Genomic DNA, 25,365 nt, shown 5'->3' with positions numbered 1-25,365 from the left:
ATGAGAATAGACTTGGTTTGTCATTTCCACTTCTAATTTCCTTCAGCATTTGAGTGTTCACCGTGAACCAGCAGTACTAGGGTGTGGTGAGGAAGGTGATGGACTAAATGAACATAGCTCCTGACATTTTGGAATTTACAGATTGGTGAACAATGCAGATGATAAAAACGAAACTAACAAATGCATGCTTATTTAGGATAAGAGATGTGAAGGAAATGAAATCTTTGAGTTGGCTTGCATGCTACACAGAGGTGGGAGAAGCCAGAGCGGGAGCCAGGGGAAGGGAGTTCAAGGAGAGAACAACAGCCCGGAGGTGGGCAGAGTGATGAGCGTACAGGCTGAAGCTGATGAGGAGAGCACATAGCAAGCGTCAGGTTTTGCTTGCCTTTCTTTCACTGTCAGGCTTTCTGAATAGTTTTCAGAAACTCTTGATATCAGTTCTGTAGAAAATTATTCTGTAAAGCTCTATATACTGTTCATTCCTTTCCCAGAGCACACAGGTGGCGGGAAAAATCTAGTGATAAAGTCTGTACTTTCACATTATTTTGTGAAAATCTTATCTGGCAATGAGAACATATCTCTATCTTGGTTAAAACACATGCTGTGTTTTCAGAAATTACAGTTTATAGCCAGCCGTAGTAGCAGAAACTGGTCCCTTTCAGATAGGACTTATTTCACACAGAAACAGACTGTACCACAAATGAATTTATATCATCATAGTGAAATAAGAGGGAAAGTCTGTTATCACAGGTAAAACATGATGGAAAATGGTGCGTGTGGTTCGGGCAGAGTTGTCCTCTTGTTGATTCTTACTGTGGTTTTTAGCTTTTGTGCATATGTACATTTTTAATCCTCATGTTTATCATTTTGTTTCTGTCTTCTTCCAAATTTGAATTTTTTTCAGTTGTCTGAAGAAGCAAAACTGATTTTCTTTTCATTTTACTCGTATTTAAAAATAGCTTTTACAGACTGTATGCCGTGTCTTTTAGGACAAATCTATTAGAGTATCCCTTGTCGAAAGACTTTTCTTAGGTTTTTTTTAGTGTATACCTTCTGCCTTTTGATTCCTAGGCAAAGTGAAGACATTCAGCAGTGTCTTATGGACTCTCCTTATGTTTAGAAACCTATTACAGAAGGCAAGAAGAGTATGAGTTCTACACAGTACATCTTTTATGTGGAGAAGGCTTCTATTAAATACTTCATGTTGAACTGTTGGGTGTTTATGAAGGATGTTAGTCCCTTACCATTACCTTGCCCTGATGGTATAGAGTATCTGAGTATCTGGGCCTCTCTCATTAGGGAAACATTAATCACTGCATCCTAGGTCCCAGTATATCAATGTTGAATAAGACATTGATTGATTTTTGCGGAGCTCAGAATAGGGCAAAGTGGTATATAGGAAGCATAACATGATTTGACAAATGTAACACACAGAAGAAAATGCTATCTTTGTTTTCTAATATTGAGCAAAACTAAGGCCCTCCAGTTTGCTAAGCAGGCATTCCTACCACTGAGCCTTTCTTCCAGCACTGTATTTTGCTTATTATTATTATTAATTTGCCAGTCGTGGGGCTTGAACGCAGGACCTCGGCACTATCCCTGATCTTCTTTTGCTCAAGGCTAGCACTCTTTCACCTGAGCCACAGTTCCATTTCTGTCCTTTTCTGTTTATGTGGTACTGAGGAATCTAATCCAGGGCTTCATGCATGCTAGGCAAGTACTCTACCAGTAAGCCACGTTCCAAACCCTGCTCATTACTTTTGAGGAAGGGTCTTGCTTTCCTTTCCTGGCATGTCCTGGCATAATATGCTATGTCAGTCTTCCTGAGAGTTAGGATAGCAGGTACCTCTTCACCGAGAAAGGAGTCTTATGAATTTTTTTTTTCTGCCTGGATTGGCTTTGAACTGAGATCCTACCAATCTTAACCTCCCAAGTTGCTGGAATTACAGATGTGAGGCACTGGTGCCTGACTGAAAATAATAACTTAAAAATATCACAGTGGAGTATTATTATAGACATGTATGACTATGCTCAGGTAATATGGACATTTTAAAATGACTCTTCCAGTCTATGAATATGGAATGCCTTTCCATTTTTTCTATTTCTTCAAGCAATATTTATAGTTTGCAATGTAAAAATCTTTCACCCCTGTGGTTAAATTTATTCCCAAGTATTGCATCTTTTTGTAACTTATTAATAAAAACTTATTATTTTTCAGAAAGTTTGTTATTGGTGTGTAGTAACACTAATTTTTTTTTAGTAGTGCTGGAATTGAATCCTGTGCCTTACATGTGCTAAGTGAACACTGTAACACTAAGCTACACCCCCACCCCATCCCTTGCTACTGATTTTTGCTTGCTGACTTTTTTTGTAATTTTTTTATTGTAAAAATGTTGTATAGAGGGGTTACAGTTACATGAGTAGGGTAATGAGTACATTTCATAGTGTGTATTGTTATCTCCTTTATTTTCTTCCTACCATCACTTCCCTCCCCACCTCCCCAACTTATCCCACCCCCCGCCCCACACACACATTGTAATGTTCGTTTTCAATGTAGTGTCCTGTATATCTAGTCATCACAGTGGGTCAGCCTGCATCCCCATTTAAGCATTCTGCAATATCCCTTCCCCTCCTCAAATTACAAAAATGTATATAGAAGATGCAGGACACAGGCATCAAATCCAATGAAAACATGGGTTATACCATGGGGGAAGAACCTACAATAGAAACAAAAGAATCACATAGTGCATTGTAAATATATTAAAAACACTAGCAAGCAGACAAACAAAAAAAACCCCACTGTGTCCCTGCCTTGTGGTACATTTTGCTTAACATTATCTCATGTGGTGGTATGTACATGGCCTTTGACCTCTGCATGTCCTAGACATGTACTAGTTATTGCAAACAAGGGAAACCATGGGACTTATGTTTCTTTGGGCCTGGCTTACTTCACTCAATATAATTTTTTCCAAGTCTTTCCATTTCCTAACAAAAGAGGCAATGTCATTCTTTCTGACAGAGGCATAGAATTCATATATGTGTGTTTGTTTGTGTGTGTGTGTGTGTGTGTGTGTGTGTGTGATATATATATCTATATATCTATATACCTATATAGATATATAGATATATATATATCACATTTTCTTGATCCATTCATCCATTGAGGGGCATCAGGGTTGGTTCCATATCTTAGCTATGGTAAATAATGCTGCGATAAATATGGTTGTGCTGGTAGCTTTGGTATGACCTTGTTTGTGATCATTTGGCAAATGCCCAAAAGTGGGATTGCTGGGTCATAAGGAGCTCTATATGGAGTCTTTTGAGGAACCTCATACTGCTTTCCAGAGTGGTTGAACAAGTTTACACTCCCACCAACAATGCAGTAGGGTTCCCTTTTGGCCACATCCCCTCCAGCATCTGTTGTTACTAGATTTCTTTTTTTTTTTTTTAATTTAATTTAATTTTATTTGTGAACATACTGTACAGAGGAGTTACAATTACATGGGCAGGATAATGCGTACATTTCTTACCAAGCAGTTACTAGATTTCTTGATTGTAGCCATTCTAACTGGAGTGAGCTGGAATCTCAGTGTTGTCTTGATTTGCTCTTGATTTGCATTTCTTTTATAGCTAGAGAGGTTGAGCATTTCTTTGTGTGTCTATTGGCCATTCTTATTTCCTCTTCAGAGAAGTCTCTCTTTATTGCTTGCTGATTTTATACCCTGTAACTTCACTAAATTCATTTATTAATTGGGACAGTTTTTAAGTGTAGTTTTTGGAGTATTCTATATATAAGAGCATATTATCTACAAATAGTGACAGTTTTTCCAATTTGAATACTCTTCTGATTTCTCAGGTTAGGATTTTTCAGTATTATGTTGAAGGAAGGTGTAAAAGTGAACATCCTTGTCTTATTCCAAATCTTAGAGAGAAAGCTTTTTAGCTTGTTGCCATTGACTATTATGTTAGCTGTTGGTTCATCATGTTCAGTGCTTTTGTCATGTAGAGATGAGTTTTATCAAATGTCTTTCTACATCAATTGAGGTGATCATAACAGCTTCTGCTCCTCATGCTGTTGAAGGACAGATATGGTATATTTTATTCATTGATTTGTGTTCATGGAACCATTCTTGTATCCCTGCGTTGAATCTTGTTTGATTATGGTGAATGTTTTTAGTATGCCATTGAATTTGGTTTAGTAACATTTTTTTTTTTTTTTGTCGGTCGTGGGGCTTGAACTCGGGGCCTGGGTGCTGTCCCTCAGCTCTTCAGCTCAAGGAGAGCGCTCTACCACTTGAGCTACAGCGCCACTTCCGGTTTAGTAACATTTTTGTGGAGAATTTTTACATCTGTATTCATTAAGGATATTGGTGTATACTTCCTATTTATGTGTATCCAGGTAATACAGACATTATAGAAGATGTTTGGAAAAATCTTTTCAAGATTTTGGAATATTTCAAGAATTGATATCAGGTAGAACTCATTAGTGAAGCCATCTAGTCCTATGATTTTCTTTTGTGAGAACCTTTTTTTGGATACTGATTCAATCTCATTACATGCTATTGGTTTGTTGAGATTTTTCTATTTCTTCATGATTTACTTTGGGTAAGGTATATATGCATATGATCCAAGTCAGGTTTGTTGGCATGTTGTCACTATTTTAACACTAGAGAAGAATCCAAGCAAAAGTTTGTCCCAAATCTGCAGTTGATGTATTTAACTTTAGCCAGCGGTACCTTAGAAGGATATTCTACCCTCTTATGTGCTTCCCTGGGACCAGAGTTGACCCAGACAGATTGCATACAGTCACTGATCTCTGCTAGTACACTTCTGGATTCTGCCAGAATTTGGGCAGAGTTACTGTGGAGAGCCAGTTCTACCCCCTTCTAGGCTCCTAATTGTTTTCAGTTTCTTTAGCATTTTGAATTATATTCCTGAGCCTTTTTACCAGACCAGAGTATGCTCTGCATTCTTCAGACCTCTGGCATCAGTGGGCTTTGCTTCTGAACTAAATTGGGTGAAGTTTGCAACAGCTTGTGTTTGAACTTGAAATGGGCTTTGCTGTTGAATGAAGCATGAGAAATAATATATAATCAGGTAGATACTTAAATTACAGTTGCTGTGTTAGCTGTTTTTATAACACATTATTAAAAGCCCTTCTTGCTTTTTTGTTCTAGTTCCCAAAGACCCCAAGCCTCAGTGGAGACGGGTGGCGTGGAGTTATGATTGCACACTGCTGGCCTATGCTGAGAGCACTGGCACTGTGAGGGTGTTTGACCTCATGGGGAGTGAGCTCTTCGTCATTTCCGTGGTGGGTGCATACTTGAGTGATGACCTTGTTCTCCTCTTTTTGGTACTTTCCATGTATAGATACTTCAGTGTAGAGGAAGAGAAATACAAGTAAATCAGAATAATAAGCTATGAACTTAAACTAGTCAATCTAGTTGCAGATTTATATCCATTTACTATTTTTTCTTTGTGTTTTGTATTTTGCAGATGGAAACTATCTGGAAATAAGTAAATTCTTGAGAGAGTTAATACTCAATAAGACTTGAGACTGGTAATACTCAATAAGCCTCTGAGTATGAGGGTTTATTGAGCCAAGACAGGGGCTAGGGAGAAAAAGAAAGAACTAGGTCACAAGACAACATCTCACAACTTCAGCAGCGAGGCTAGGTAGCACTGGAAAACGTCTGCTGGACCGAGACTTAAGAGTATGTTTGTATACTTTGGGAAAGGAGAAGCACGGTTTACACTGAACCTACACTGTCTATGGAGAGTGGGCTGGGGAAGATGTAAAGCAGGAAAAGCCTGGGACAGGGTACAGTCCATAGGAGAAATAATAACTACTTTTGAATTGGTGGGGTTAAGTTAGAAAGGGCCTGGTGGTCATCCCTGATAGGATTGAAATCACGCTGTTGACATAAATAGTTTTTTTGTTAGTTTCCTCCAACCCTGTTCACTGATTAACTTTCCCTATCACTGTTCCATCCTCTGGCCTTGTAATTAATTTTAGACCATCTCAATTTGTCTTATAAAATTCCACCGAGGGGAAGAAATCAGTGAGTTGTCACATCCAGAATTACTTCTAGTGGACTTAGAATTTGTTCCTTATTTAAAATGGGTAGAAATTAAAAGGGCAAGTAGAGAAAAACAATGATGGTCATAATTTTTATTTGCATATTATTTTATACTTTCTTAATGATACTGATTTTTGTTCTCCTTTACTATTCATAGCAACCTTTGGAGTAGATTGATCAGATATCATTTCTACTTAAATATCTAGAAAACAGAGGTTGAAGGGAACAAAATGACTATCATAGTAGCTCAGTGCTAATTGTCTCCTCAAGTTGTCTAGTGCTTTCTAGTTTTTCTCCTCCTTCTTTAGGTGAACAAGACATCTGGATGCATTTTAGCATGTGGCCATAGTCATAGGCCAGAGGCCTAACTTTGGGGATTCCCAGAGTTGTAGGGGGTGCCCTACAAAAGCAACAAAAGTAAAAGTAACAAGGCCAGAAAGGTTTTTAATCAAAATGGCCACTTTGGGAAGATGGCAGCCAGGTTTAAGTAGAGGAAGAATTGGGGGCAGGGTGAGAGGGATGAGTGATTCGGTCTCAGTCCAGCTGTGATCTGGTTGGTCATTATCTCAGGATAATTTCCTTGCAGAATGATTCCAGAGCAGTCCTGATGTCTTGAGGGCGATGTCTGGTTCCGCTGAGATGGTTGCTTTTGTTGGGACTGGGAGGCCTTAATTTCTCTTGTGGGTATTTTTTTTTCCTGTTTAAAGGGCAATCTGATATTTCTGGAATCCAAGGTGACTGCAGATTTAAGTCAGAAACTGGATACTTGAGACCCCTCTTGGGGGGAGTGTCCAAAGCAAGTATTGTAAAAGTGGACAGTAAGGTTCTTCAGCTATGCCTCTTTTTGTAGCTTCAGCCTTGAGAGCAGGGGTAAGGCTAGGCATCACCAGAAGACAGACTCTGCACAGGTGAGCAAGAATCCAACCCTAAATAAAGGAGACATTTCCAAAAACAAGGGTAGAGAGGTCAGGCTTTGATCCTGCTTTTAGTTACTTTAGGGACCTAAGTAAAGTCAGTGCTTTTTAACAAAAGCAGTTTCTAATTCTCTGTGATAGCACTGCTTGCGAACTTTATAAAGAAAAGAAAAATAAAAAACACACTTCTCAGGCTCAGTGCACAGAGATTCTATTTCATTGATCTGAGTAGGACCTGCGGAGTCCTGCAAGCTCTTTCACTTATTCTAGTGAGAAATGTGTTGACACCAATGATAAAGAGCATGATTTTCATTTAGAAATAATGAGTGGAAAAATGTGGAAAAAGCACTCTGGGTTTATAGGAGAAAACTCCTATAAAACCAAACTAAGGTTCACATTACTATTTTTTAGACCAGGGCTGTCTCACGGGACTATAATGAGCACTATATATGTGGTCAAAGGTAATTGTAAATTTCAAGCAGCTATAATAAGAAACAGGTAAAATTTATTTAAGACTATATTTATTCCTGTATATCTAAAATATTAAGATTGCCACAGGTAATCATTATGGTTATTTTTATTTTATGGTTATTTTTGGTGGTACTGGGGTTTGAATTCCAGTGCTTTAACACTTGAGTCATATGCCAGTCCTTTTGGTTTTAGTTACTTTTCAGATACATTCTTGCTCTTTGTTCAGGCTGGCCTGGACCACATTCTAATTATATACTACCATACTCAGCTTTTCAAAAGTTGAGATTGGGTCTTGCTAATTTTTTGCCAAGGCTGGCCTCAAACAACACCCCTCCCAGTCTCCATCTCCAGGATTACAGGCATGAGCCACTGTACCCGGAATAAAATGTTATTAGTGAGATATTTTGCATTCTTTTCTTGGCACTAAATCTTTGAAATTTGGTCTGCTCATTCGTATTTATTGTGCATCTCAATTCAAAATAAGCATGCAACAGATATTCATTAAATGATTCTGGACTATGGGAAATCATTTGAAGTGTTGAGAGGAAAACATTTTCCTCTGCTGTCTTAAATGTACCCTCTTAAATGATTGAGAACTTGCAAATGAAATGACAAATTAACTGATAGATTAACAGGAAAAATGGCATACACTTTTTGTTGACAATAATACTTTTGCCTCTATGGAGCTTCACAAAAACTTGAAAGTGCAGGGAAGCAGACTCAGGCTTCTATGCTATCCTAATAAGGGGCTGTGAATTGTGGAGACGTGACTAGACAAAGGAAAGAGAATTTGAGCTATAGAGTTGGCACACTGGGAAAGCGGTAAGAAAGAGATGAAGAAAACGGATGGGAGGTGGGGATTACTTAATAGGATCTGTTTCTATAGACGCGTTTTGGTATGACTCCCGCTCTCTTTTTCCTGGGACAGAGGTGGTACTTTCAGTCAGAGCATTTTATGTCTTTTTCTTAGGCAGGTAAGTGGCAGAGAGAGAATGTCCCAGCATGTATTGATTCTCAGTTGCCTCCAGCTCATCCAAAGTGACATACCTTGCAGTGCTGTGTGATTTGAATCATGTTCAGTGGTGATAGCTGTATTATATAGGCTTCCCAAGGACTCAGACTTTCAGATCTTTTCATTCTAGTCATATTGAGTGCATGGAAAAAAGGTTGACATGGAGTGTTTTAAGTATCCTTTCCTTTAAGTTGCTGATTGGGCAAATGGAAAAATAATTAGAGTGTCTTTTAGCACAGGCTGCTGCTGGCAATAGAAACTGACATTTGAAAGCTTATGTCTGGAAAGAGGCTCTTAAGAGCTCTCTGAGGCTGAATAGCACTATTACTTTCTTTTTAGCAATGAATGTATAATTTGGATAGAAATTTGCCTACCTAGATGAGCATCTCATCCAAAGAGGGTGTTGTGACTCTAGCCTTTGCTTGGGAGGGCTGGTCTAGACCTGCGTGTCAAAGTAATGTCTTAGATATTATTCATTTATGCATATGTTAGCTTTTATCTAGTATCTCATCAGTAACATCATATCCCCCTCTTCTACAGGACTCCAGTTTTGCAGGTGATTTGAGCTATGCAATTGCTGGCTTGATATTTTTAGAATACAAAGCAAGTGCACAGTGGTCTGCAGAACTTCTGGTCATCAATTATCGAGGAGAACTTAGAAGTTACCTTGTAAGGTAAAGATCTTGGGAATCAGATTTGATAGATAATGTTTATCTTTCTGGTTTAGTGTTAGATACCAGAATTTTTTATTTCTTCTAACAGTATGAAAAATTTCAGATGTAATATATAAAAATGAATATAATGAAATGAATAACTTGTATATAGCTTACATATGGATCCTGGAATTAGAATCTTACATGCTTTCTGTATCATACTCCTGTCCACCTATTCATCCCTCTCTAGCTATTGTAGCCTAACGACAAGATGTCAGTACTTAACTGCTTTAGCATACCTATCACTAGAGTTCAGTATTAGCTTATAAGTTTTTTTTGAGGTAAAATTTTATACAGTTACAAAATCTTAATTGTACCATTAGTGAGTTGTGACAAATGCATACGTTTGTGCAATTCAAACCCCTATCAAGATACAGAACGTTGCTGTCATGGTAGGATGTTGTCTTGTATCCCTTTTCAGTGCATGTCTTCTACATCTCTCCTCAGAACAAGTTTCAATTTAACATAGTGTTCATTTTCCCATTGGAGTAGTTGGCCTTAGAGGAATATCATCTAGGATGATCTCTTTTTGCTTAGGCCTTCATTCAAATAATACTTATTCATTCTACTGATGATTAGTATTTTGTGACTACGTAGACATTCACATACAAATACATGAATTATTTGAGGGTTTGTTTTTCTCATCCTCTGTTGATAGACTTTGAAGTTTCTAGTTTGGGTCTATGGCAAATACTGCTACAATGCCCTTTCTTGTATGAGGCGTTATGGTGTACATTTTAATTTTTCCTGGGTCATTATCTTACAGTAGGATTGCTGGGTTATTGTAGTTATTGCTGAGAAGCAACAAACAGCCCTAACTGGAGAGAGAGATATAGTTTTTTTTTTTTATAAGAAGCTATTAGATTTTTCACTAACCTTTCCATTGTAATATCATAAGAGTTTTGGTTGTTTTATATTCTCAGCCATTAAAAAAAACCCCTGTCTGAGAAGGGTGTGGCTCAGTAGTCAGAGTACCTGCCTAGCATCTGTGAAGGCCTGGGTTTGAGTTCCAGAACAGCCAGAGCATTTTGACTTTGATTCAAATGCAAATTCAAATGAAAGCCTACTAAAGCCCTTAGATTTGGGTTGGGAATGTGGCTTTAGTGGTAGAGTGCTTGCCTCACATTCATGAAGCTCTGGGTTCAATTCCTCAGTACCACATAAACAGAAAAAGCCAGAAGTGGCACTGTGGCTCAAGTGAAAAGTGCTAGCTAGCTTTGAGCAAAAGAAGCTCAAGGACAGTGCCGAGGGCCTGAGTTCAAGCCCCAGGACTGGCAAACAAGCAAACAAACAACAAAACCCTGTCTTTTAAACTGTCTTTATTTGTTATTCAGTGATATCCATTGTGGTTTAATGGTATTTATTTCTTATGTACCTTCTTAAACCTAGTGTTGGGACAAATCAGAGCTACCAGGAGAGCCACAGTTTCAGCTTCAGCAGTCATTACCCACATGGGATAAACACTGCTGTCTACCATCCTGCTCATAGGTAAGTGGCTATTTGGTCTTCTACTTAGTAGACTATTAGGTAGCTATTGAAATCTTGGCACAGATTCTGAGGCTTTTTTTGGTACTCTTGTGTGTAGTGATGTTTCTATAATATCGCTGTTATCTACTGATCTTGCTTACCTGTCTGGTGACTCAATTTCTCTCAACCAAATAGGACACTGGGAATCTTACTGAGGAATTCTTTTTTCCTCTTAACTTTCTGTACTTTTTTCTCTTGTTGGTAAAATGAGTATAATACCCAACTTGACATTATCGAGAGAGCTCTAAGTCATACATATAAAGTGTCTTATGGAAGGGTTAATTTCTCCCTTTCTATCTCTCTAGTTAGGGCTAATGCTTGCTGCTTGCTCAGTTCTTCTTGGTAACTGTATCTATTCTTCATATAGCATGCATTGCCCTTCTCTATTACTTGCCAACTGTATTAAGGTTGACAGGAAACTTTAGGCTTTTCTACCTCCAGTGAGTCTCCCCCTTTAATTTTGACATTTGAGAATCAGGTTTACACATATTTTATCAGTTAAACAGGCTGTTTGAGCTCTACATGCAGTGTGTATCATTTTGAGTCAGATGAACCTTACCTAAGTTTTGCATTTTGGAATGAATGTGCCTGTTGACAAGCTTTTTTTTTTGTTGGTCGTGGGGCTTGAACTCTGGGTCTGGGGGCTGTCCCTCAGCTCTTCAGCTCAAGATGAGCGCTCTACCACTTGAGCTACAGTGCCACTTCAGTTTTCTGGTGGTTTATTGGAGATAGAAGTCTCACGGTCTCTCCTGCTCGGGCTAGCTTTGAACAGTGATCCTCAGATCTCAGCCTCCTGAGTAGCTAGGATTACAGGCGTGAGCCACCAGCGCCCGGCTGTTGACAAGTTTTGATACTGTCTGATTTTCAGTATGCTTCATTATTTTTGATTAAACATTTATGCAAGTTTTGTATTCCCTTCTGTCATATGTCTTGCTCTGATTTTTGTTCAGAATTTTATTACTATAATTTTTTTTAACTGCAAGAGACTGTATGCACAGACACCACTGTCCTGAACTTTGTGTTATTCATTCCTTACTTCAGAATTTTACCACTTACTCATATGTAGCTTCATATGTCATGGAATTACATAGAAAGACATGAGTCCTGTTATGTGACTTGCTTTTTGGTTTATATTACTTTGTTCATTTGTTTTTAACAATGAGGCCATTTAATTTTTATTTTGTTGTTGTTGGTTGTGGGGCTTGAACTGAGGGCCTGGGTGCTGTACCTGAGCTTTTTCACTCAGGGCTAGTGCTCTACCACTTGGAGCTACAGTGCCACTTTCAGTTTTCCTGTAGTTGGTTGGAGATGAGTCTCATGGGCTTTTTTGCCTGGGCTGGTTTTGAACCATGATCCTCAGATCTCAGCCTCCTGAGTTGTTAGGATTATAAGGCATGAGCCACCAGCACCCGGCGAGGGCATTTAATTTTATTTGTAACATGCAGCATATCTATTTTTTTCCCATAGCTAAAAGTTTTTTTTGTTTTTAGCTTCTTTTTGTGTATAAAATGGTACTGTATTAAAAATTTTTGTGCATTACTTTGGCACATATTTACAGGAATTTCTGCAGGACATATAACTAGGAGTGGAGTAGCTTGTTAATTAGGAAAATTCATCTTCTACTTTGTTACATAAAGTCTAATGTTTTCCAGAGTAATTATAGAATTTACATACAATCACATCAGCAGGATATGAAATTATTTTTTATTTCACCGTCTTATTATTACTCTTAATGGATTTATTTCAGTCTTTAAAATATTACTTAATTTGGTAGATATAGAAGAGTATCTATTGGCCTGGATATAGCTCAGTGGTTGAGCACATGTGAGGCTCTGGGTTCAAACCTTAGCACCATAGACACACAGACACGCACAAGTATGCATGCACACACATTCCCTTCTCACTATGGTATTAATTTGTATTACTGTTCTTACTTATAAATTTGAACAACTTTTTATGTGTTTTTGGCCATTTTTGTTTCTATACTGGAAATACTTGATCATTTTTTATTTTGTTTGGACTTAATATTTTAGTATACTCTGAATATTAATCCTGAATCTGCCATATACATGATAAATGTCTTCTAAGAGAGGACTTGTCTTAAATTTTTTCTTACATTTGTGTTTTAGTTTTCTGAGTGATTATTTGCATATAATATCAAGTGTTAGACTTTTCCAAACCACCAAAATTCTTGCTTACTAAAAGTAATCACTTTTTAACTATTAGGTGACTCTTCTGATTCTCATTGCATCTAAATAAAATGCTTACATTGTTATTTTTTGATTTGCAATATTATATACCATCTTTTGGCTTTTCCTTATGGGAGATAAGTGTGTAGTCTTCTTTTTTACTTCATCATCATATGTATACATACAAAATTTTTATTTACTCTCCTAAAATGTCTATCATAAGTTTATAGGATGCTGTTATGGTTTTATATATATCATCCACATGTGAAACAAGAAATCTTTATAGTATGTCATTCTTGTTTTTTCATTCTTTTTTTTAACAGTTCATGACTTTTATTTATTTAAATTCTTTATTGTGATTAAGTAATTACATAAATTTCCCAAATTTCATAGTATTGTGGGATAGTGATGCTTAGTTAAAATCATAAACACATTCTCACTTTCATGGGGCAAATTGTCTGTTGTGGTCTATAACATTTATGAGTTCTATGAGCTTTGACAATACAGTTATTTCTTCCACATTGGGTCATATGTATATTTCTTTTGTTTTGCATAGCATCAGCTGTTCCCTCTTTCCCACTTGTTCCCTCCCTCCCATCGCTGCCATTGAGTTGCTTAGTTCGTTTTGATCAATGTCCAGTGCAGCTGATGGATCCCGCTGTTGTATGTTTTTCCCTGATTCCCTCTAGTTCTGTGTCATCCTCCTGGTTTTCTTCTGGTGTGCACATATATACCATGTACATGATCAGCAGTGTGGGGTTATTTAGTGGTGATTCGACCAGATGAGTGTAAGTCCTTTGTTTCTTAAGTCTTGTTAACTTTGTTGTATCACCTTATGTTTTAGATTTAACATCCACTTATCAGGGAGACCATGTGCCTCTTGTCTCTTTGCTCTTGGCTTACCTCACTCAACATGATTTCTAGTTCCATCCATTTCCCTCCAAATGCCACTATTTTGCCCTTTCTAATGTCTGCATAATATTCCATTGTGTATAGATGCCACAGTTTTTGGATCCATTCATCTGTGGTGGGACGTCTGGGTTGTTTACATATCTTGGCTATTGTGAACAGTGCTACAGTGAACATGGAGGTGCATGTGTCCTTGTATATTGGTTCCTGTTGTTCAGGATAGATGCCTGGAAGTGGTATGACCAGGTCATAGGGGAGGTCAATATTTAGCTTTCTGAGGACCCTCCAGACTGCTTTCCAAAGTGGTTGTTTAAGTGTACATTCCCACCGGCAGTGTAATAGAGTTCCTCTTTCTCCGCATCCCCTCCAGCATTTGTCGATAGCTGATTTTAGGATGTGGGCCATTCTGACTGGGGCAAGGTGATATCTCAAGGTTGTCTTTATTTGCATTTCCTTTACAACCATGGATGGTGAACATTTCCTCATGTGTTTCTTTGCCATTTTTATCTCTTCTGAGAAGTCTCTTTAATTCCCTTGACCATTTAGTCATTGGTTTGTTGGGTTTGGGAGAGATTAGTTTCTTGAGTTCCCTGTATATGCTGGATATTAACCCCTTGTCTGATATATTGCTGGTAAATATTTTTTCCCAGTTGGTTGGTTGTCTTGCTAGCCTGGTTACTATGTCTTTAGCTGTGCAGAAACTTTTTATTTTAAGGTAGTCCCATTTGTCGAGTCTCTCTCCAATTTGTTGTGACCCTGGGACTCTGTTTAGGTGTTTTTTCATCCTTATTTCTAATTAAAAATATTTGGCTTTATAGTTTGCCACGTATTTGAGAAATGGATTCCATGTAGAACTTAGTGGTGAGCCGATGGCAGACAAGGATCGATGAAATGAAGTATGTGAATAGGTGACATGTGCTATGACAAATCAGAGATGGAGAGTTAAGGGTGGGAGAGTAGGATGCAGGTGAGACTTTCAAACAGAGCGGCTAGGCTGTCTGCCTTGGGAACATTACCTTTCCCAAAAGTAAGCGTTATTGTTACTTGGTCTGGGAGGGGAAAGCTCTTTGCAGAGGGAGTAACCAGAGTAGGAGTTGAAGGGGTCTGCTTAGAATTTTGCAGAAACAGGAAGGGGACTAGTTTGGATAACATGATTGAAAAGTAGAGAAATAATCTGAGTTGAAAAGTATCACAGTGGAAGAGAACTTCCAAAGGGCTTTGTAGGCAGCACATAGGCACTCTATTCTTTTTTTTTTTTTTAGCTCTCCTATTCTGATTTATTGTATTTGTTTTCCTTACAGTTAATGATTTATGTTGTCAAGCCAGGCATGGTTGTACATACTTGTAATCTCAGCATGTAGGAGGTTGAGGCAAGGGGGTGAGTTTGAGGCCAACTGGGGTATATAGCAAGACTGTCTCAGAAAATAAATAATAAAAAGTTTTTATTTAACCCCTAAGTTTACCCCTGCCCCTGAGTATAAGTTGCTTTTCAGTTCTTCATATATTCCAGTGCTGTGTATGTTTCATCTTCTGTTTGCAGGGTTTTTTTTTTTTTTTTGTTGTTGTTGTTGGTCATGGGGCTTGAACTCTGGACTTGGGCACTGTCCCTGTGCTCTTCAGCTCAAGGCAAGCGCTCTACCACTTGAGCCAGAGCACCACTTCCATGTTTCATATTCTGGAAGAGGTCTCTCTCAGAACTTTCTGACCTGCTCCAGTTGATTTCAGGTACCTTGTAACTCTTGCTTTGGGATTTCATTCATCCTCATTCTGCGAATTGCTTGTACATTTCTCTCTTGTTGCATGACCTGCTTATGGTCTCTTGCATTTTCTCTGTTGAATTTTTCTCTGTTTTGGTGGATGGTAGTCTTCTGAAAATTTCTGGGGAAGAAAACATGTTTTTGAGAGTTTGAGAGTTTGAATATCTGAGAATGGCTTGATGCTGTCTTCATACTTAATTGACAGCTTAATTGACAGCTCGGCCTGACAGAACTGTGGACTGGAAATAATGCTCTCTTAGAATGTTGAAGCTATTGCCTTTTTTTTAACTTTCAAGAAAATTCTAATGCCATCTTGATCTAAAATCTACTTTTGATTCTTTCACTGCTTTTTGTCCATTTTCCTTGAACAGCTAATGTTTTCTTTTTTCTCTCAGTGTCCTGACATTTGACCACACTGTGATTGGGGTTCACTTTATTAGTATTGAATATGCTGCCTTCTTAGTTTGAGTATTCGCAATTCCCACTCCTGAGAAAATTCTTTGAAAGAGTTTTTTGTTTTTTCTTCCCCACTTCCCCATTTTATCTCTCAGTTTTCTCTGGAATTTCTAGAAATCATGTCTCCTGGAATAATTCTCAGTTTTCTCATTCATTCATTTATTCTTTCTCTCTGTTTCCTGCTTTGTTTTTGTTAAATGAAGAGTATTAAAAGAAAATAGTTAAAAGTATGATTTGAGAACCTTTATTGATTAACTCATTGCTACACTTTGAAAAAATATTTGGGTAAGAGTATCTGCGTTAATTGTTCTTAACTTATTTTCTATTTTACTTGTCCTTTTGGGCATATACTTTTTAAGCTAAGCACTATGTTTTTAGTTTCAGTTGTTTTTCATTTCTAGAAGTTCTCTGTAGTTATTTAAAGAATCCCCTAAGAAAGTAGAAAAAGGAGTTGAGATGGGTATTCAGTGAGCTATGTCATGAGGATCACATATTGGGCAGATTATGTGTATTCAGGAAATAAATGCATATGATTATCATTTAGGAGAATTTTTTTTCCCTTTCTGTGTCACTGAGGTTTGCACTCAGGGCCTTGATGCTTCCTAGGCAAATGTTCTATTATATTTATATTACATATTCTGTTAATTTTTTCTTTTTACCTTGTGTAGTTCTTGTGTCATAGAGTAGTTGAGTGACCATAATTAAAATTGAAGGTTCTTAAATTTGAAAACCAGTTTCAAAAATCTGATTAATTAAAATATATTACTGGTAGTTATGTAATCTGAAATAGTAGGCCTTTGTTTTCTTTTGGATGTAGTTGAGTGACAATATATATATGTGAATGATAGACATATTTTTCCTTGTTGAAATTTTAGTCTCCTATTTAAAAAAAAAGTGTTCTCTTTGAAGAATTGAATGTATTAGGAAGATTGATGGGGCAGGAATTCTTGATTCTATTTTTCAGTGGCTGCTTTCTATTCTGTCTTACTTAGATTTACTATGTGCAACATAACATATTAAGTGTTGGTCAAGATGTAAAAACGATGGAGAGTAGTATGACTTCAATGCTTCATATTCTGCACAAGAAATATACAATTATATATGTGTATAAATGTGTATATTTCTATGTCTGATTTTTATTTTTTTAGTTTTTATTTATTTATTTTTTGTCGGTCATAGGGCCTGAACTCTGGGCCTGGGCACTGTCCCTCAGCTCTTCAGCTCAAGGCCAGCACTCTACCACTTGAACCACAGCACCACTTCTGGCTTTTTCTGCTTATGTGGTGCTGAGGAATTGAATCCAGGGCCTCATACATGCAAGGCAAGCACTTTACCACTGAGCCACCTTGCCAGCCCCATGTCTAATTTTTATTTCTTCCATGTGTTTTATCTGTACAAATAGAGATATGTGTGTAAATGTGTATAATATATTATGTCTAATTTTTTTTTTTTTTGGTCAGTCGTGGGGCTTGAACTCTGGGCCTGAGTGCTATCCCTCAGCTCTTTAGCTCAAGGCTAGTGCTCTACCACTTGAGCTACAGCTCCATTTCCTTCTTATGTCTAATTTTTGTTTCTTCCATGTGTTCTACCTATGCAAATAGATAGTAAAATGCAAGCAGAAAGTACAGGCCCTTTAAAAGGATGGAAACACAGTGATGATGGAATTCTTAGAAGGAAGCCTTTATTTTCTTGAAGGATCAGGGAAGCATTTGTACTTATTTTGGAGAATGAATACAATTTATACAAGATTGATATTCCAAATGGAGCAACAAAGGGAAAGGCTGCATTTTGGGGACATTGTAGGTAGTGTAAACTGGCTGGCATTATAGCAAGTGTGTGTGGCAGGGCAGGGTGGTGATGGTGTTGGTGGTAATTAAGGGTGGGAAGGGTGAGTGGAGTCCATATAACTAGGAGTGGTAAGTGACAGCTTATTTTTTGAGGGAGTTCGGAGTTTTGCCACAATGTAACATGATCAGCTGTGCTTTGCAGAATGTTCACTCAATTTGAGAAAATTACAAGGTATGTGCCTTTGGTAAGATAATGCACTAGTTCAGGCATGGGCTACAAAGGACCTACTCATTATCATACATAATTAGTATTCTGTTTGTAACATATCTGGAGCATTACTTATATATGTGCCACATGTCATTCATTTCATATATTCATTTTTCCATTTAGATATGTCTGTATTCTTTCATGGTTTGAATGTGTCCTCCCCTAAAATTTAGTAGCAAATGTGGTAGTGTTGCTAGATGTGGACTTTAAAAACTAGTTCCTACAGACTCTTTCCTCCTTCAGCATATGAGCCTTCATTTAAGAGGCAAATCATAAATCTTGATCCTGGGTTATTTTTCTTCGTTTAGTTTATTTTGTACTGTCTATTCCATGTCTTTATAAACCAGCTCCATGAATGGCTTGGCTCTTTTGCTCTTCTGTTTTATTCATGTGCCCTCAGTCTTCTCTAGAGGGCATGACCAATTATAAATTGCTGTCTTGGAGAGTGGTCCTTACTACACAACCAAACCTGCTAGCATCTTGATCTTAGAACTCGTAGCCTCTCCTAGCCTCCATGGCTATGGGGAAATACACTTTTGTTCTTCATGAATTTCAGTCTCAGGTATTTTGTTGGAGTATCATAAATGCTCTGAGACAAAAATGATGCAGTTAAAATTGAAGCAGTTAAAATGTCAGGTTGTTACTGGAAAAGGAATTTAACACGTCCTTCAATACTGGGAGATAATTCTTACAGTTTCTCAGTTACCCATAGGAACCATGGTTTTTGAAATCCATGATGAACAATATTTTTAGGAGTTACACAAAAAAATGAAACTCATGCACAAGGTAGAAGACAAGCAAAGATGTATTAAGCACTGCAGGGAGAACTAGAAACGGGAAAAAGACGCTGCTTGCCTGATGGTAGGGAGATGGGAGGAGCTTGGCATTGTGGTTGTGTCCTGGGGTATTTGTACCTTTTATGCTAAGCTGGGGAATTGGTTCAGCCTCTCCTAGATATGTGATCACAGCACCAGGTAACGTTGAATTACTTACTAAAAAGTTCCTGTGTTAATGTTATCAACCAAATGCAAACTCTGAGTTTTAGGGGAGCTTTACTAGTACCAGGGAATATGGACTTAGTGAGGTGGGCCTCTGCTTTTTGTGTTTTTGTGTATTCTTTTCTGGTCAAAGAATTAATTCACTCAGCTTCCCTTCTGTTCTGAGGTCATATTACTCATCTGAGGAGATCATAATTCACTTAGCTTCTAAAAGGAGTATCTTAGATGCTAGACCTTTCTTAAAATGATTTACAGTTACTTAGCAGTAAACATCTTAATTATAGAGGTGTGGCTTCTTGTTAGAATTTAGAATTTTTAGCAAAGAGAAGGGAAGCAAAAGTTATTCTGTAAAGTACAACTCCACTGTTGTAGGTGAGATTATTTTCATGTAACTTACTTTAGTCTTAGTTCCACTTGAGTCTTAGTTCCTGACTCTGGCTTTCTTTCAGCTGTTTTCTGATTTCCCTGTTGTTCTATCTGCGCTTCCTCAAGGTATCTGAAGGTGAGCACGGTGCAGGGTAAAAGCTAGTCTATTGGAGAACTCCGTTTAATGATCAATGATGCTTTCTATGGACCCTTGGATTAGTCACTGGTTTCTAGAGTGGAGAAGTCATACCTAATTTTTTTCTCTTTTCATTATCTTCTCTTTCATTGTTATGTTTCTTTCATAGTTCTGTTTCAGTTTTATTTTCTTAATCTTCTTAAAAAGGAAGATTTTGTGTAGTCCTATTTCCATCACTGTGGCAAAATAACGGAAAGAGATCAATTCACAGGGGGAGAGGTGGTTTCCGAGGTTTCGGTAGATGGTTCTGTGACCCCATGCACTGCGATTGGGCCTTCCTGCTACTGTGCTGCCAGCTTCAAGATGGAGGAAGCAGCTCACCTGAAGGTGGCAGGGAAGTGACAAGACCGAAGGCCAGGGTCAACAAGCCTGAACTTCTGCTTTCCAGGTCTCGCCACTTCTAAGTCGTGCCACGGTATAGTGACTAAGCCTTCAGCATATGAGCCTTCATTTAAGATGCAAACCATAAGCCTTGATCCGGGGTTATTTTTCTTCATTTAGTTTATTTTGTACTGTCTATGCCACGTCTTTATTTATTACAAAAGTCAGTATTAATTTTCTTGCTAGCATTATTTCAGGAGGGTAAGTGAAGCACATCTGGACTCATACATTGAAGAGTTATTACATGGTAAGTTGTTTTATGTCAGATTATATTTATTACTCTTCAGGCTCTCTCTTTTGGCTCAGAATGCAGGTAGTTGTTTTTTTTTTGTGTATGTGTGAGAGCAGTCTTTTCAAATCACAATTTTTGAAAGGTAAATATATTCTGAAATGAGAGAACAAGGTCTTCTTGGTTCTGCAGTCTTATACATTTCTTGTGGCACTGAAGTTGGAGATGGATAATGACATTGTTTCTGAATGAAAATTGCTATAAAGCAAGGAGTGTGTGTGCATGTCCCATTGTGGATGAAAAAAAATTGGCGCATTGTTTATTTCTTCCAGTATGTGGTCTTTTTAAATGAAAGTTGAAATATCCATCACATTTTTATTTATTTCTGGTTTCTTCTATTAATGTAAATGTGATATATATCATCTGCAAGGATTTTATAAATGTGAAATAAATCAGTCAGAATGGAGTTGGGGTAAATTGGTAATAAACAAACTCAGGGTTTTATGAAATTTCATCATTTTACCTTATACTGTGCTGTTGAAAAGAGAAATTGAGATGGTAAATTGGGTAATATGAAACAACAAAGTAATCGAGAAGGCTTGGGATAAGCTGTATGAGGATGCTGATTTTGACTGTTTTCTCCTTTACATATCCTAACCCAGAGTCTAATGAATGTAGTTTTTTTTTCTTTAGCAGTCAGAGTCTTTGACTCCTCTTCCATTCTCCACTCACTCCTACATCTCACTGCCTTCCCTTTCTTATTGTTTCCTTTGTTCTGTTGGTTTTGTTTTGGATTATACTCTGATTCTGGCTGAGAGGAAACCCTTTCCTCCTCTGCATTTTTAGATGAGATGATATTAAAGTTTTATTGCATGCTGGGTTCCAGGCTCCCTGGAGGAGGCTTAGAGCTGCCCCTCTGTTAAGGAATTTACTTAGTTTTGGTAGTTATGTATTCGCAAATAGGCATAATTAATGTGAATTCAAATATAAGAGATTATGTTTAGATTTTAAATATTTCCTAATGCTTTAAGTTATTTGTAGCTTTTATATTCGAAGATTGTGTTTTTATTGTAATTTTTTCCCCCTGTTCTTTGGTGTTGGTCCTGGGCCTGGGCATGTCCCTGAGCTTTTTGCTTAAGGCCAGTACTCTACCACTTCAGCCACAGCTCCACTTCCAACTTTTTGGAGATTAATTGGATATAAGAGTCTTAGGGACTTTCCAGCTCAGGCTGGCTTTGAATGTGATCATCATGTCTCATTTTCCTGAATAGCTAGGATTGTATAGGCTTGAGCTACTGGCATCCAGCTAATTGTTAAATTTTATAAGCAAAATTAGAACTGATTTAACTTTGACTATCCAACAAAGTAATTATAACCTTATAATTGCTGTTTAGAACTAAGTACTTTTAGATTCTAGTTTACTCTCAAAAAGTCCTTTCTTGGGAAAAGGTATCCCTTTGAGAAACCTATCTGCTCAAAAATTTTGATGACTCTGACACTCATTTCAGCTGCATAATTCAGTGATTTTTCCTAAATGCTGAAAGATGTGCAACTATTACTATGTTCAGTTTCATATATATTAAGTGTAAAGCTCCTTTAAATCTGTGAGTTTTTTGGATTTAAGTCTTACCTCAGTCCATAATGAAACACTGGAGGCATGCTACTTCATACAAGAAAGGGATATATTTTGCCCACAGTATAAGGTACCAGGAGGCACAAGGTCTACAGATCTCATCTGGTGATGGCTGGTCTTTGTCTGGCAGAGTCTTTGCAGAGACAGCTCAGTGCATCACAGGGCAAGAGATAGGAGCATGTGGGTATGTGTGCATGCCCATGTGGTCTCTGTTATTCTACAGCCGCCAGGATTGAATTATGGAGGTTCCACCTTCATGACCTTCTGTGGTCTCATCACTTCTTAAAGATCCCACCCCAGGGCTTCATACTTTGGATAAAATTTCAACCCATGGACCTTTGGGGGAACATTGGTACCACATCCAAACAACAGTCTTGTTATAAATGAATAAGTGAATGAATCAGAAAGAAAAAATGTCCCTTTAGATAGGCTTTTGTTTGAACTCCTTTGTCCTAATGCTAGGACAGACACTCCCATTCCATGCAGTCTGTGATTGGTGAGCAGCACATGTCAGAGTTGTGTTGTTCAGAGAAGACTCCAAGCATTTGCATGATTTTAAACCTGCTGTTTTTGTTGTTGTTGTTGTTGCCAGTTTTGTTTTATGTCGAAGAGGTTCTACAGCATTTACAGAATAGAAACTAGGGTTATCAGTTTGCCTGAAAGTGGATGAGTCAGATGGAGTGAACTGGACTATGGAGAAGATGGCAGTTGCATTCCCCTAGGCACACACGAACAGTGGCCAGCTTTGTTCTGGGAAGGCTGAGGAGAGGGAGGGCATGGTCATTAGAGTGCTGTCTGTTTCAGAAGAGACTGGGCATTTTGTATGTAATGGCGTGTTGCTGTTAGAGGGCTGGGCTTGAGGGGTAGTGACTTGGCCATCTCCTGTAGAGTGGATAAATCAGACATTTTAAACAACAGCTAGTAAAGGGTTAAAATTATTTCTGTGTGAATGAGCTCTCGGGACATGATGGTCATTTCTTTGACACAAAAGTTGGAGGAAACGGTTTTTTTATTTAATTTTTTCAAATATATATTTTTATTGTAAAGATACTGTACAGAGGGGTTATAGTTACATGAGTAAGGTAATGAGTACATTTCCTATTGAGCACGGTTACCCCCTCCTTTGTTTTCCCTCTACCATCCCTTCCCTCCCCATCTTCCCTCCCCCTACCTCCTGGAAGTTGTAAAGTTCGTATTCAACATAGTATCTTGTACATCTCATTGTTACAATAGGTCAACCTGTATCATTATTTCAACATTTTGTTATTTCCCTTCCCCTCCCCAAATTAGAAAAATGTTTATACAAGATGCAGGGCACTTGAATCAAACAGTGAAAACGGGGGTTATACCATGGGGGAAGAACATACAAAAGAAACAAATCACATGGTATATTATACCATTATACCATTAAAAATTACAGCAAGGAAGATCAAACCTCTTGGGGTTCAATTTTTTTTTAATCATTTAATTTTTAAATTTATTTTTAGTTGTACAAAGGAGTTTCAATTCAACATCTCAGTTTTTGTGTACAGTTTATCTTGGTCAATATCATCCCTGAACAGTTCTAGAGTAGAACAGGAAGAGGAGCAATAAAGTGCCAGAGAGCTATCTCACCTTTGTCCAGAGAAATGTTGGTTGGACCTACAAATGTTTAAATTTTACTCATGGAGAAGATAGTGTTGAGAATTCAAGGTTTATCCGAGGACATAGGCAAATCGAAATTTTTATTTTTTTCACATGTTCTCCCATGATAAGTTCCATCTAGAGTTAAGGAATGTTTTTTTTTTTTTTTTTGCAAGCTAATCAGGAGACTTTTATAACCATTACATGGCTATAAACCTTCCCTCTTTGGCTCAGGTTCCTAAAGTTGTATATGTTCATGAGATGTGAAAAGATACACAATATTGACAGCTGGAGGCGCAGTTAGGTATAAATTGTGTTAGGAAAATTTTCATAAACCCTAACTAGATAAGATTAATAATTTTATGAAAGGTTGTTTCTAGAAAAGAAAGAGTACTTGAATCATAATCATTCCTGATGATCTTTTACTGCAGCGGCAAATTTATTTAACCTTTGATAACATAGGGCTATTGCCATTAGAGAGGTTAAATCATGGTGTACTTGGGGAACGTAAATGCCAGTAATTGAGCTGATCTTGTGTTAAGGAGGTTTTCATCCTGCCTCTCCATTTCTCACTCCATCAAGAGAACACAGTTTGTGCTTTGAAGGGAAATGAAGAGACTTGTTGCTATAGAGAGAGCTTGCATTGTTTTGGTGGAGGTGAGTTTTTTGTTTTTCTAGTACTAGGGCTTTGGGATTGTCCCTTAGCTTTTTCATTCAGTGTTGGCATTCTTTCACTTGTGCTACAGCTCCACTTTTGGCTTTTTGGTGGTTAATTGGAGATAAGAATCTCACAGACTTTCCTAGCAGAGTTGGTAGTGTAAGCATCAGCTGCCTGGTGAGGTGCTTGCTGAGCTTTGTAGGCTGATTTTTGGTTTTGTAGAATTGGAAGTGGAAATTCATGGTTGTATTGTAGGATCTGTTTTTATTCTTTCTATAGGCTGCTGACTAATGCAAAATAAATAGGTAGACTTATCAGACACAGACAGATTTTGTCCTTAAAAATCTCCAGCTGGATATCTGTTAAGCAAAGTGCAATTTGCTACTTACTTAGTTTTGATGTGGAGAGTAATAGTTTAGTAGGGTAGTTTAGTAATGTTGGAAAATTTGGGACAATTTAGTTAGTCTGACACTTTTTCTTCAGTGTTGAAAATTTAATTTGGAAATCAACTTGTTGACGCCCTCCATCACTCCTGTGTCTGATTCCTTGATAGGAGGTGCTAGTGCACAGTTACCTTTAAGTGACCCTTTGTTGAAATTCTTCATAAGTTTTAATATCTGTTCAGCAGTGAATCTTTCACTCTCAACTTCTCACTTTCCTTGAGTGTTTTGGCTGCTTACCTTGATATAACATTGTATCAATGAATTTCAGTTACTCTCAAGCAAGATACTTTGTGTTTTGATTACACTTTTCTTCCCTCGTGGATATAAGCATCCTACCATGATGCAAAACTTTCTGGAAATGCAATTTTAAGAAGATAACTCAGCCAGATTGAGTTTCTTATGCTGTATGTGATGCTGGCTGTTATGATTCATTGTTGGGAGTGAAAGAAAAATTATCTTTAGCTTATTTTATAGGAATTTTACTTAATTATATTCGACAGACAAATGCAGAGTTGAAAAGCCTATAAAACGGATTAGGAGGCATGAGACTTGAATTTTGTTCTTGGTTGTACTAGCTATCAGCTGTGTAGCCTCAAGGCCAGCCATTGGTTCTTCCTGGACTTCACTTTCCTGGAAATTGCAGTGGGGATAGGGCAGAGGTGGTTGTTTTAGCAAGCTTTTCAAGTACAATATGGACTACTGGATAGCACTTAATAGAGAATAATTGTGATTGGCAACAGGAATTAGAGAAGGGT

At 37.7% G+C, this 25,365-nt stretch overlaps 1 protein-coding gene across 1 annotated transcript in view; it reads left to right on the top strand.

Annotated features, from left to right (window-relative positions):
• Positions 1-25,365, top strand: part of Nbas (NBAS subunit of NRZ tethering complex) — a 285,029-nt gene that overhangs the window by 16,385 nt on the left and 243,279 nt on the right. The window contains exons 7-9 of the mRNA XM_070025017.1: positions 5,178-5,311; positions 9,018-9,151; positions 10,580-10,678. Of these exons, the coding sequence (XP_069881118.1) occupies positions 5,178-5,311; positions 9,018-9,151; positions 10,580-10,678 (367 nt within the window). The remainder of the gene's footprint in view (positions 1-5,177; positions 5,312-9,017; positions 9,152-10,579; positions 10,679-25,365) is intronic.

Source organism: Dipodomys merriami, unplaced genomic scaffold (assembly GCF_024711535.1).
Source record: "Dipodomys merriami isolate MVZ:Mamm:240054 unplaced genomic scaffold, mDipMer1.0.p SCAF_17, whole genome shotgun sequence".
NCBI classification, from domain to species: domain Eukaryota; kingdom Metazoa; phylum Chordata; class Mammalia; order Rodentia; family Heteromyidae; genus Dipodomys; species Dipodomys merriami.
Note: the sequence above shows the minus strand (reverse complement) of the source record. Positions and strands in the feature narration are given on the sequence as shown.